General features: G+C 42.2%; 1 protein-coding gene across 2 annotated transcripts in view; it reads right to left on the bottom strand.

Annotated features, from left to right (window-relative positions):
• C2H1orf226 (chromosome 2 C1orf226 homolog) overlaps positions 1-8,647 on the bottom strand; it is a 420,186-nt gene extending 411,539 nt beyond the window's left edge. The window contains exon 1 of one of the 2 annotated variants that reach the window (XM_007480659.3): positions 7,774-8,647. In XM_007480659.3, the coding sequence (XP_007480721.2) occupies positions 7,774-7,878 (105 nt within the window). In that variant the 5' untranslated portion in view covers positions 7,879-8,647. The remainder of the gene's footprint in view (positions 1-7,773) is intronic. The other variant, XM_007480658.3, reaches the window with a different exon arrangement.
• Between the last annotated feature and the right edge of the window lie 3,741 nt (positions 8,648-12,388).

Genomic DNA, 12,388 nt, shown 5'->3' with positions numbered 1-12,388 from the left:
CTTAACAATACAGACTTAGCTCCTAAAAAATCATAACATACCAAGTAGAGATGAAAATTCAGAAGAGCTTAAGTGAAAAGTGGGCAAGAACAATTCAGAAAAAAATATTAGGCTGTAATAAATTTCATAAGAATGACCTTATAACATTGTAATGATGATCAGCTATGAAAGATTTAGTTACTCTGATCAATACAATGATCCAAGACAATTCCAAAGGATCCATGATGAAAATTATTATCCACCTTCAAAGAGAGATCTGATAAGCTCTGACATAGAATGAAGCATACCTTTTCCTTTACTATGTTTTTTTAAATTTTATTGAGTTTTTTTTTTTTTTGCAACATGGCCAATATGGAAACGTTTTCTAAGACTTTACATGTACAATTGATACCATATCATAGGAGGGAGAGAGGGAGAGAAATTAGAATATCAAGAAAATTTTAAAAATTAAAGGATAACTACATGATACCTTAACTAAACCTGAGTTTTTTTAACAATCAAAAGTATTCAAAAATTATAACCCTATGAGAAAGAACGCCATCCACATCCAGAGAAAGAACTGTGGAAGCAAAAACACAGAAGAAAAACAATTGCTTGATCACATGGGTCGATGGGGATATGATTGGGACTATAGACTCTAAACTATCACCCTAATATAAATGTCAATAATTTGTAAATAGGTCTTGATCAATGACACATATAAAACCCAATGGAAATATGTGTTGGCTATGGGAGGGGGAGTGAGGAGGGAGGGAAAGAACATGAATCATGTAACCATGGAAAAATATTCTTAATCAATAAAATTAAATTAATATTAAAAAAAGCATAACCCTATTTCACTGCAAAAGCCATAGAATATTAGATTTAGAGGGTACCTATCTAAGGACCCTGTTTTACAAATGAGAAAATTGAGTCCAAATCCTTAGCAGCTGTGTGATCCTGGACAAGTCACTTAATCTTGTTTGCCTCAATTTCCTCATCTATAAAATGAGCTGGAGAAGGAAATGGCAAAATGCTCCAGGATCTCTGCCAAGAAAACCCAAATGGGGTCACAAATATTTGGACACAATTGAAAAACTGAATAAGAACAATACTACAATTAGTAAGGCAACTAAGTGGTACAGTAGATAGAGTCTGAGAGACCTGAGTTCAAATTTGACCTCAGATACTTACTAGCTGTGTAACCCTAGATAAGGCATTTAGCCTCTGCCTACTTTGTTTTCCTCATATGTAAAATAGGAACAATAATAGCACCTATCTTGCAGAAAATTTTTAAGGCTGTAATGAGATAATATTTGTAAAAAGCTTTGCAAACCTTAAACTGCTATGAAAAAATATATATATATAAACACACAGTACATCTATTTATTAATATGAAATTATTATTATTGATAATAGGGAAGATCAAAGTAGTATACGATTTATATAATACCTGTTCTTAAAGAGCCTGGGGGAAGAAGAGAGGATAGGATCCATTCAGGACTAGAAAGCTAACCAACAATAATATAAGGGAGCAGAATAAAGCCATATTCTCATGGCATTTTCAACACACTTTTCTCAAAACAACCTGATATTCTATCGTGCCCATTTTGCAGACAAGGAAACTCAATCATTGTCACTTTTGCATAGTTGTCTGCAGATTGTCTCTTCTATTAGACTGAACTCCACAAGGCAGGGACTGCCATTAGCCTTTCTTAGTGCCCCAGTACTTAGGACAGTGCCTGGAATTAATTAGATGCTTAATTACAGCTAATGAATTACATCAGATCAGGTGATTGGCTTAGGATCACACAACTGACGTCAGAGCCAGCTCCTCTGATGTCAAATCGAATGTTCTCCTATACTATAGTATGTTGTCTCTCACATAGTGTGGTGTAGATCATACATATAGAAATCATATATATGTATGATATACCTGAAGATAATATACCTAGAGACATGGCTATATCAGAGGACAAGAGAAGTTAAGTCATTTAAGTAATGTTTTTTTAATTTTAAACAAGAAGTTTTTTAAAATACCCAAATGTTTGATGTGAAGGGAAAACTATCTAGGATCAATTTCTTTATAGTAACTTATCCCTACCTGGAGTGAAATTGCCCTACATGTAACAATTAGGTACAAAAAAGTTATAAAATCATCCTTGGTTTTATAATATTAAAAACTTATTAAGATATCTGATCAAATGAAATATGAAAGGATTTTTACATGTTTTTTTGTTGTTGTTGCTATTGAACAGTGAAAGCAACATAACTTAAATAAAGATAAACGTTGAATGAATATAAGTAATGGAGAAAAGGGACATTTTCAAAGAATTAGTTTGCTTTTTTCCAACCCTCTTCATCTCCATTTGATACTGATCAAAATATACCATCATTCAGTTAGTTAAAAAATAAACACACACACACACACACAAACACACACAGCTAGTTTGCTCAGTGGATGGAGAGTCAGGTCTGAAGATGGGAGATCCTAGATTCAAATGTGACCACAGAAACTTCTTGGCTCTATGACCCTGGCCAGGTTCCTTAACCCAATTGCCTAGCACTCTTACTACTCTTCAGCCTTGGAACTAATACTCAGGATTGATCCTAAAGCACAAGGTAAGAGTTTTGTTGGGGTTTTTAAAATATAGTCAAGCATGCATTCAAATCTGGCCTCAGACACTTCCTAGCTGTGGGACCCGGGGCAAATCATTTAACCTCCATTGCCAACCCTTACCGCTATTCTGCCTTGAAACCGATACAGAGCAATGATTCTAAGAAGGAAGGTAAGGGTTTTTTAAAATAAAAATAAATAACCAATTATGCATATGGACAATTTGCTTTATCTATAATAGTTCTTTTACTTTGTGTATAAAAAAGTTAGGTAATATGGTCATATGATTAATAAAGGGCAAAAATGACATTTGAACTCAGTCCCTCTAATTCCAAATCCAGGACATTTTGCCACTATACACACTGCTTTTCAAGGAACTAAAGGTAGAGGGGTGAAAAGAATGAGCCCAGGTACTTCAGGGAATTGTGAATCTGCAGGACAATCTCTTAACAATCTAGGAAAACCCCTCCCGGACCCAAGCCACAAGAAAGAAATCACAAGACAAAACAATACTACAAAGTCCCTGCTGCCACCTTCTGAATGATCAGGGGAAGATACCTAACTAAATGAAACTGACACCAGCATGGTACAGGAGGAGGGAGACAGGACCGAAGGTGTTGAGGCCATTTGGAGTTTACTGCTCAGTAAATACCACCTGCCAGGGAGAACCAGGCACTCGGACTGATACAGAATAGAGTCATGACTGCAGATATCACTGGCAGCCCCCAAAAGCACCACCATCCCTTCTTCCCTAAGGTCAAGACTGGTTGGAGCCCATCACTGCAGTCCATCAGGATAGCTCCGAACGAGGAATTAAAGGGGAGTGACATAGGGAGGGCAGACTTTGGGGAAGCCATCCTGAGACACACATCAAAACCCAGAAGCAGCCACAATATTGCTCAGACCCAGAAGACCTTTGGCAGTCCCTGCTACCCAAGTGACCTTCAAGCACTGCTGAAGTCAGAATCTGAGTGGCAAATGTAGGCATCCCTGCAGCCATCACTTATCCTGGCCTTGGGAAATGAAGATGCTATTTTCAAAATGCATACGGCACAATTATGGCATATTTGTGCATTATATAGCCAGTGCTGGGGTCAAAGAGGAAAAAGTTTTGGTTTAACCCTGTAGTCGTAGCAATTGAAGTTTCCAAATTAATTTGTATCTTCTTTTTTCCTTGATTTCTAATGATCTTCAATAAACCTAAAATATAATATTTTTATTATTAGAGATTATAATTTAATTTTTACAAAATGATGCCTATGAAGTAGCTCTCCCAAGGAATGGAAAGTAGCCAAGGAGCAAGTTACTCATGCCTAAATGGTTCCTGTCTTCTCCCCACTTCCCGCAATGAAAATGTAGTTTTCTTTGAGAACAGATACTAATTTCTTTCTTTTTTTTTTTAACCCTTACCTTCTGTCTTGGAGTCAATACTGTATATTGGCTCCAAGGCAGAAGAGTGGTAAGGGCTACGCATTGGGGGTCAAGTGACTTGCCCACTGTTACACAGCTGGGAAGTATCTGAGGCCAGATTTGAACCTAGCACCTCCTGCAGATACTAATTTCTTAAGCTAGTTTGCCCTTCCCTAGAAGCTAGTAATGTAAGAGATACATCATCTTCATCTTCATCATCAAATAGCTGGTATTTACATAGTGTTTTAAATTTGCAAAGGGCTTTCCAAATATTTTCTCATTCTGTCTTCACAATGATCCTGGGAGGTAGGTGCTATTATTACACTGGCTCTTTGGAGAAGGAACAACTTTGATTCTATTTCAGTTCCATTCTTTAGCCTGCCCAGTGTGTAAATGCATGGGCATCTGGTACTCATAAGAGTACCCTGACAGGCTTACAAATGTAGACTAGTAGTTCCCTGAAAGCTGTGACCTTGACTGCCAAAGCCAGTCTTAGCTGAAAGGTGACAAATACTAAAAAGATATCACTGTCCTATTTCACAGAATCATAGCCTTGGCATTAGAAGAAATTTCAGAGGTCATCCAGCCTAACGCACACACAAACAAGAATCCTATTACTAATAAGTAAGTGGTGAGACAGCCTTCACTTGAAGACCATCAGTGATGGAGAATCAACAACACATCCCAGAACAGCCTATTCCACTTTGGGAAAATTAGTGAGTTGTTTTTTTCTTTTGATATTGTTTAGTGGTGTCTTAACTCTTGGTGACCCCATCTAGGGTTTTCTTAGCAAAGATGTTGGAGCAATTGGCCATTTCCTTCTCTAGCTCATTTTACAGATGTGGAAACAAGGCAAACAGGGTTAAGTGACTTGTACAGAGTCATTCAGTTATGTCTGACTCTTCATGGACCCATTTGGGATTTTCTTAGAAAAGATAATGGAGTGGTTTGCCATTTCCTTCTCCAGCTCATTTTACAGATGAGGAAAAGTTTTGAACAATGATATATGTATAACCCAGTGGAATTGCTTGTCAGCTCTGGGAAGGGGGAGGGAAGAGAGATAGGGAAAATTATGCATCATGTAACCATGTAAAAATATTCTAAATAAATACAGATGAGGAAACTGAGGCAAATAGGATTAAGTGACTTGCCCAGAATCATTCAGTCATGTCTGACTCTTCATGACCCCATTTGGGATTTTCTTAGCAAAGATAATGGGGCAGTTTGCCATTTCCTTCTCCAACTCATTTTACAGATGAAAAAACTGAAGGTTAAGTGAAATTGTCCAGCGTCACATAGCTAGCAAATTTATGAGGTCAGATTTGAACTCAAGAAGATGAGTCCTCTTAACTCCAGGCCCAGCACTCTTATCTGTCTCAAGAGCCTAAATCTGATTCTTCTGCAACTTCGATCTATTACCACTAGTTCCATCCTATAAGGCCAAAATAAATAGTTCATTTCTATTTTACATGACAACTTTTCAAATATTTGAAGACATTCATCATACTCCATGGCTTTGCCAAGAAATCTTTTCATATTGAACATCTCCAATTCTCTTCATCAGTCAAGGTTCAGTCCTACCACCCTCAGATTATGTTCACCTGGAATGGCATCAAGAGATTTATTTCTTTCCTTCTCTACCCTCTTCACTCCGAGCAAATTCTCTGTCCTACTTAGACCTTGTGAGGATTCCTTCCTAATGTGATCTAGTAATGCTAGGGCTCCATCCACCCTCCTTTGGTACAGAAACACCAGAAGCCCTAAGAGGCACATACGCACACATATATATATACATACACAGGACAATGATAGATAAAGAGATTGCATGTTGAGTCCTTCAGGGAAGAAAATGAGATCTATAAGCCCCAAGAACATCCCTCCCCTAGGGTTTCCCAGTTAGGACCCAGTGCAAAATACTCAAAGAATAAAAAGAATCTTTCAAATCTGCCATCTGTTCTGTCTTTCTGAAAACGCAATGAAAGCAGTGGGAAGAGGACAAAGTGCCCTCAAAGAGATTTCCTTAACTATGTCCAAGAAAAATGAAATTTTAGCCATGAAAAGAAATCACACCTTACGGTGAAGGGAATCTGCTCCAGTCCAAGTCACAAGAAAAAAAAAAAACAAAGTCCTTATACAGCATATCCTAAGGACCTGAGCAAGTCTATTCTGGGAGAAGACAGATGTTTTTCAGCCTGCAAGATCTACAACAAGACAGTGCCAGAGCTAAGATCAGGCCGTCAGGCCGTTCAGCTACAGCTAGACCAGCACAACCAATAATTCAGCTCTGTTCCTCTCTAAAGAGTACTGACTGGTACTTTAGGGAGAAAAAAACTACCACCACCATCATAGGAAAGAAGGAGAGAGAGGGGGGGGGGGGGGGAGGATAAATAAATGATAAATTCTCCAGCAAGCAAAGGGGGTCTAGAAGACAGGGAAGAAGCATAGGAGCAAGTGAAAAAATCCTGTCCACAAAAGTGACACCTAGGATGAGGATTCATATCATCATCTCTTGCAAAGAGTCATGAAGTAAAAAATGCAACAAAGAAGAATAGAGAGCTCAGTGTCAAAATGGGCTGGGTTGTTGACAGGAGCAGTGAGGAACAACTGGGATGAAGGAAGAACCTTTTACTTCTGACTTCTCCCATGATTAGGCACATAGTAAGCACTTGAATACTTTCCAGATGGAACCTAATCTCCCACAGGGAAAGAAATGTAAGCTAACTGCAAAAGATAAGATGAAATTCAACAAACTTTGGGCTGAAGATCAGTAAGAAGTAATCTCAAATGAGAAACCTTCTTCTCCGTGATTATTAGTAGAAACCCCATCACTGGAAGAACCAATAAATATTTCCTCTAAGGTATTTCCATAGTCTTTACCTACACCCAACAGGGCATGAACCTGTAAAGAGGATGGAGGAAGGGGGGTGGGGAGGGTCAGTCGTCTGAAAGAGTGAAAAGAGATGGCTCTGGGGCCTTAAGACTGAACTCGGAAAACTCCAGTTATTCTCTCCAGGTCAGCAAATACAGCAGCATAATACACTGCTGCTGATCGAGTTGTGTGCCCACATCAACCCTCCCCCACCTTTTTTTTCCCCGTTTTAATTCCTGGTATTTTCAAAGGACTAAAAAGTCAAAGGAGGTGTTTCAGAGCTTCAAAACTGAGACAACCCTTTAGAAGTAGCTGGGAGATTTGACCAGGTCACAAAGGAGGATGGGGGGGTGGGGGGGGAGAGGGGAATGTCCCTGAACCTCCAGCTAAGGGAGAAGCAATTTCCTCATTCAGGAAGTATGTATTTCCCTTTTGAAAGTCCTTCCCCCAAGCACCGCTCTCCCATCGGAGCCCCAAAGGTAAATAACAACAGAAGCTGTCCCCTGCCCCCACAGCTTGGTAGGTACCTTGTCAGCTAATGGGTCTGATGGTTGGGTCCCAGAGGAAGGGGGCCCGAAAGTAACAGCCCACTGAGGGATGGAGGCGGCGGGAGAGAGGCGGTAATCCGCAGTCCCCGGTTGGCAGGAGGTGCCATTCTCGGGAATAGGGCTGGGTGGGATCCGTAATCACATCTCTCAAACTTTGCAGCGGAAAGTTCCCAGTCCTGGGTAGAAGCTAGCCAGTTCTAAGACAGGAAAGTCACAAACCCCCTGCCCACACATCAGCCTCCCTTCATACCACAGGTGGGTCTCCATAGATTGGTTCTCCCATCACATGTCCCGAGTTCCAACATCCCAGTCCTTACCCCACACCCCCAGCACTGCCCCAACCCCCTCACCTTGGCCTCAAAGCAGATGCCATGCTGGAAGGCGTCCTCGTTATGGAGAGGGATCCGCAGGTCGTGTCCATCGTCCACCAGGTTGTACTTGGTTTTGCTGGGCATGGTGACCCCAGCGAGAAGGAGGAGGAGGAGGAGACTAAGGGAAGAAGGAGGTAGTTCTCCTCTGGCGAGGTGGGCTGCAGCGGGATAGGGGGCCGAGGCAAGAAAGGAGCTGAGAGTGGGGGGCGCGCAGAGCCCAGCTCCGGAGTCCGGCAAGCTGCGGGAGCCCCTAGCCCTGCGGCACCAAGCTGAGCCCGGCGCTGGGGGAGCCTAGTCCTGGAACTGCGCGGGGAGTCGAGTGGGAGCCGGCGCGGGAGTAGGATGATACAGCGGTGGCGGCGGCGGTGGCCGATCCCAGCGACAGGAGCAGCGGAGGCTCAGGGGCCATGCAATTCCTGTCGAAGAGAAGGAGCTGGAGGACTGGGACAGGCAATAGGGCTGGGAGCAGGAGCAGGAGCAGGAGGAGGAGGAGGAGCGGGAGCAGCAGCAGCGGCGGCGGCGGCGGCGGCGGCGGCAGCAGCAGCAGCAGCAGCAGCAGCAGGCGGGAGCGGGGTCCGCGCGAAGCCCCCAGGGCTGGGGGAGGGGAAGACACAGACCCACCCCTTGGGCAGAGGGAGTCAGGCGCAGCCCCAGTCCGGGATCCGATCGGGGACCGGGACAAGGAAGGCGAAGAGGAGGCGGAGGAGGAGGAGCAGGAGCAGGAGGCGGAGGCGGAGGCGGAGGCGGCGGCGCGGGCGCCTGTCACCGAGACGAGACGCGGGATCTGCCACCCAGCCTGGCGAGCAGAGCCTAGCCGAGCCGCTCCTCCCGCGCGGGGCGGGCCCGGGGCCTCGGCTCCTCCCGTGGGGGCGGGCTGCCTAGAGCCCGGCGACTCCGCCCCCGCCCCGGGCTCTCCTGGCCAGCGCCGGCCTGGGCTGGGCCAGGCTGGGCAGGTGAAAGTCCCCGCTGGCGCTCCGAGCCCGAGTCGCGGACCGCCCCGGGCGTGGGACTGGGAACACCGCCCCCCCCATCCCTCCGAGCCGGAGCTGCTCCGATCCCCCGTTGGGAAAGTGGGCCCGGGAACTTCTTCCCCGCCAGGGCAAGGAGAAAGGCGAGAAGACCTCCGAAAAGGAGCTGGGGTTGGGGTTTGGTGAGGTTCGGCTTGATACTCCCCTTTTCCTCTTAATAGTGTGCTGGCCCGGATTTTTATAGAGAAATAAACTGTTTTATACATAAGTTGAGGAACAGAGGGGAACAAGCATTTATTAAGTGTCCAGTATGTGCCAGGAGCTGTGCCAAGCGTCTTACAAATATTATATCTCATGCTCACAACTACCCTGAGAGGTAGGTACTATTATTACCCCTATTTTACAATTGATGAAACCGGGGTTGACAGAGGTAAAACGACTTGCCCACAGTCACAGAGCTGGGAAATTTCGGAGGCTTGAGTTAGGAAGGAGGGCGGGGTGACGGAGAGTGACAAAGAGACCGGAAGAGCAAAGGAGATCCTGGAGAGAAAGAGGGTAAGGCAGACCCAGACTAGGAGGGAGACAGAGAATCTCATGTATTGATATACATGATACACAAGGTGTCCCAAAAGTCTTAATGCAATTTCAAGCTTTAATAAATAATAGTTGAGGTGATCACGTAAGGCGGCATTTTGAGCTTTAAAAATTTAAACCTGCATTAAGACGGGGACATCCTGTATTAAATCTCGAATGCCGCTAATAGCACCAATTCTCTTCACATCTCGGAAAAAGTCTTCCTAGGGAAGTTAATGACTGGTTTAGGTTAACCAACACCAACTCCACACACCCCCACCCAGTTCCTCTTCCCGGACTTTATCCCATTAATTACCTCCTATAGTTCTCCTTTCTTCCTCTATATCTGCTCCTTCTCAAGCATTTGCACACATGCATCCAGGTCTCCCTATTCTTCAATAAAAAAATAAAAATAAAAATAAAATATATATATATAAACCCCTTGTGGAGGGGGCGGCATGATGCAGTGAAAAGATACTGGGCTTTGAAATTAACAGGACCTAGTTCAAATCCTGACTCTCACTGATGGCTCATGTAACCTTGAACGAGTAACTTTAATTTCTCTGGGTCTTAGTTTCCTCATAAGTAAAATGAAAGATTCTACTAGATGACTTTTAAAGCCCCTCACAGCTCGAGATCTATGATTCTTTCCTATATGATTCTCAGATCTTTTCTTGACAAAACAATCAAAATTGGGTTCCTATAATTGCTCCTGCCCCCTTAGTCCTTTCCCTTTATGATCTGGCTTTTCTGGCCCAGCCCTCTATCACCAATGCCTTTCTATTTACAAAGTCCAGTGCTTTTTTCTCAGCCTTTCACAGCCTTTCTCAGCAATTCAATTTGAGGGAAATGTATAAAATATCTACTATGTACCATGCACTGTTCTATACTGGGGGAATGGACCAAAAAAAGTAACCTCTGCCCTCTAATAATTTACATTTTACAGATGAGGAAACTGAGAGCTCAGAAGTAATCATTTCCCACTGTCTAATTGTAGGTGTTTCCCAAGATTCTCACCTTTGATCCTCTCTGTATTACAGTCTCCCTTGGTAAACTCATCCACTCCCAGTTTCAACCTCTATATGGATAATTGATACTGAATTTGCCTCCAGCAAAGAGCCTTCTTTTGACAAGCCCACATTTCCAACTGCCTGTCGGGCATAAACCCAGAAAGAGTCCTTAAACTTAGGGATGGTGCTCTAGATTGGGAGTGAGCAGACTTGAGTTCTGCTGCCTCCTGCTACCTGGGGCACTTTGGGTAAATCACTTGTCTTCTCTGGGACTGTTTCCTTATGTGTAAAATAAATTGGACTAGATAATCCCTAAGGGTCTCTAAATTGGAATAGCTCCAAAACTATCTTCGACCTATCAAAATCAATTTTTCCTTCTGACTTTTAAAATGTTTTATTTATTTTTACATATACAAATTTCCACATAGGTTTTCAAAAGTCGTATGATCCAAATTGTCTTCCTTCCTCCCTTTCCTCCCTGCTCTGAAAGCTGAGAAGCAATTCAAACTGGGTTATATTATATATGTGTGTAGATAAATATAAATATATGCATATATAGAAAATCAGGCAAAACATATTTCCATATTGTTCATTTTTGTGAGTGAAAAATCATATAATACCAAAATTTCAAAACAAAAACCCAAGTAAACAAGTGAAAAATTGTATGCTTTCATCTGCATTCCAACTCTAACAGTTCTTTCTCTGAAGATGGATAGGATTCTTTGTCATATGACTTTCTTATTTCTATTAATAGTCACCATCCTCTTAGTCAGGTTCAGGTTCCAATCAATGAATAGGAATTTATTAAGCATCTAAAATAGTCCATGCCCTCTAGGAACTTTATAATGAGTGTGGAGGGGGATAAATTTCAATTGAGGGGACATATACATTTATTTACATTTATGTGTATGTAAATACAAATTATATACAAATATAATATAAAAGAGGATAGTCTTCATTTGAAAATGAAATGAAATTTAATTTAAAATTAAAAATCCAGAGTTGTTTTGTTTTCCATAAAATAATTTATTTTATTTTGTCTTTATAGCATAAACTATTATATATTACTCTAATAATATATCACTTTACATAAAGTAATTTCAAGGCTGGAGCACTAGTAGCTGAGGTTATCAGGAAAGACCACATTTTTTGCTGTTCAATTTTGTCCAATTCCTCATGACCCTGTTTGGCGTTTTCTTGGCAAAAATACTAGAGTAGTCTGCCATTTCTTTCTCCAGCCCATTTCACAGATGAGGGAACTGAGGCAAACAGGGATCAGTGACTTACCCAAGGTCACAGAGTTAGCAAGTATCTGAGGTTAGATTTGAACATGAGAGTTTGAGTCTTCCTGACTCCAGGTTGGACACTAAATCCACTGTGACACCTAGCTGCCCCACATTAGGATTGCTATTGAACTAAACTTTGAAGGAAGCTAAAGATTCTAAAAGGAAGAAATAAAAAAGGACAGATGCATTCAAGATGTGGGAAGCAGTATTACAAAACTATGGAGATGGAAAATGGAATGTTGGGTAGTAGGCCACTACCTACTAGGCCAGTTTGTCTGGAAAGGAGCATGTATGAAAGGGAATAATGTAATATGAGCTTAGGAAGGTAGGCTAAGTGCCAGATACATGATAAAGGGCATTAAATGCCAGAGAAGAACTTGTATTTTATCCCAGAACTAATAAGTATGGGAGCTTTTTTTTTTTTTAAAGCAGGGGAGAGATCTAGTCAGATCTGTGCTTTAGGAATATTAATTTGGCAACTGTGTGGAGGGCAGATTAGAGAAGGGAGAGAACTGAAGCAGGAAGATCAATTAGAATGCTACTGGGAAAAGCCCAGGCAAGAGATGAAGCCCTGATGTAAAGAGATGGCTCTATGAGTAGGGAAAAAAATGCTGTGATGGTTAAATGAAAGGAACAAGGACTGGTAACTGATTAGAGGAATGAAAGATGATCCTGAGGACTGGAACCTAGGTCCCTGGAAAGATGATAGTGACCTCAACCAAAACAGGGAAATTTAGATGAAGGGTGAGTTTGGAAG

This window comes from Monodelphis domestica, chromosome 2 (assembly GCF_027887165.1).
Source record: "Monodelphis domestica isolate mMonDom1 chromosome 2, mMonDom1.pri, whole genome shotgun sequence".
NCBI classification, from domain to species: Eukaryota; Metazoa; Chordata; class Mammalia; order Didelphimorphia; family Didelphidae; genus Monodelphis; species Monodelphis domestica.
This window is presented reverse-complemented; position numbering and strand designations above follow the sequence as displayed.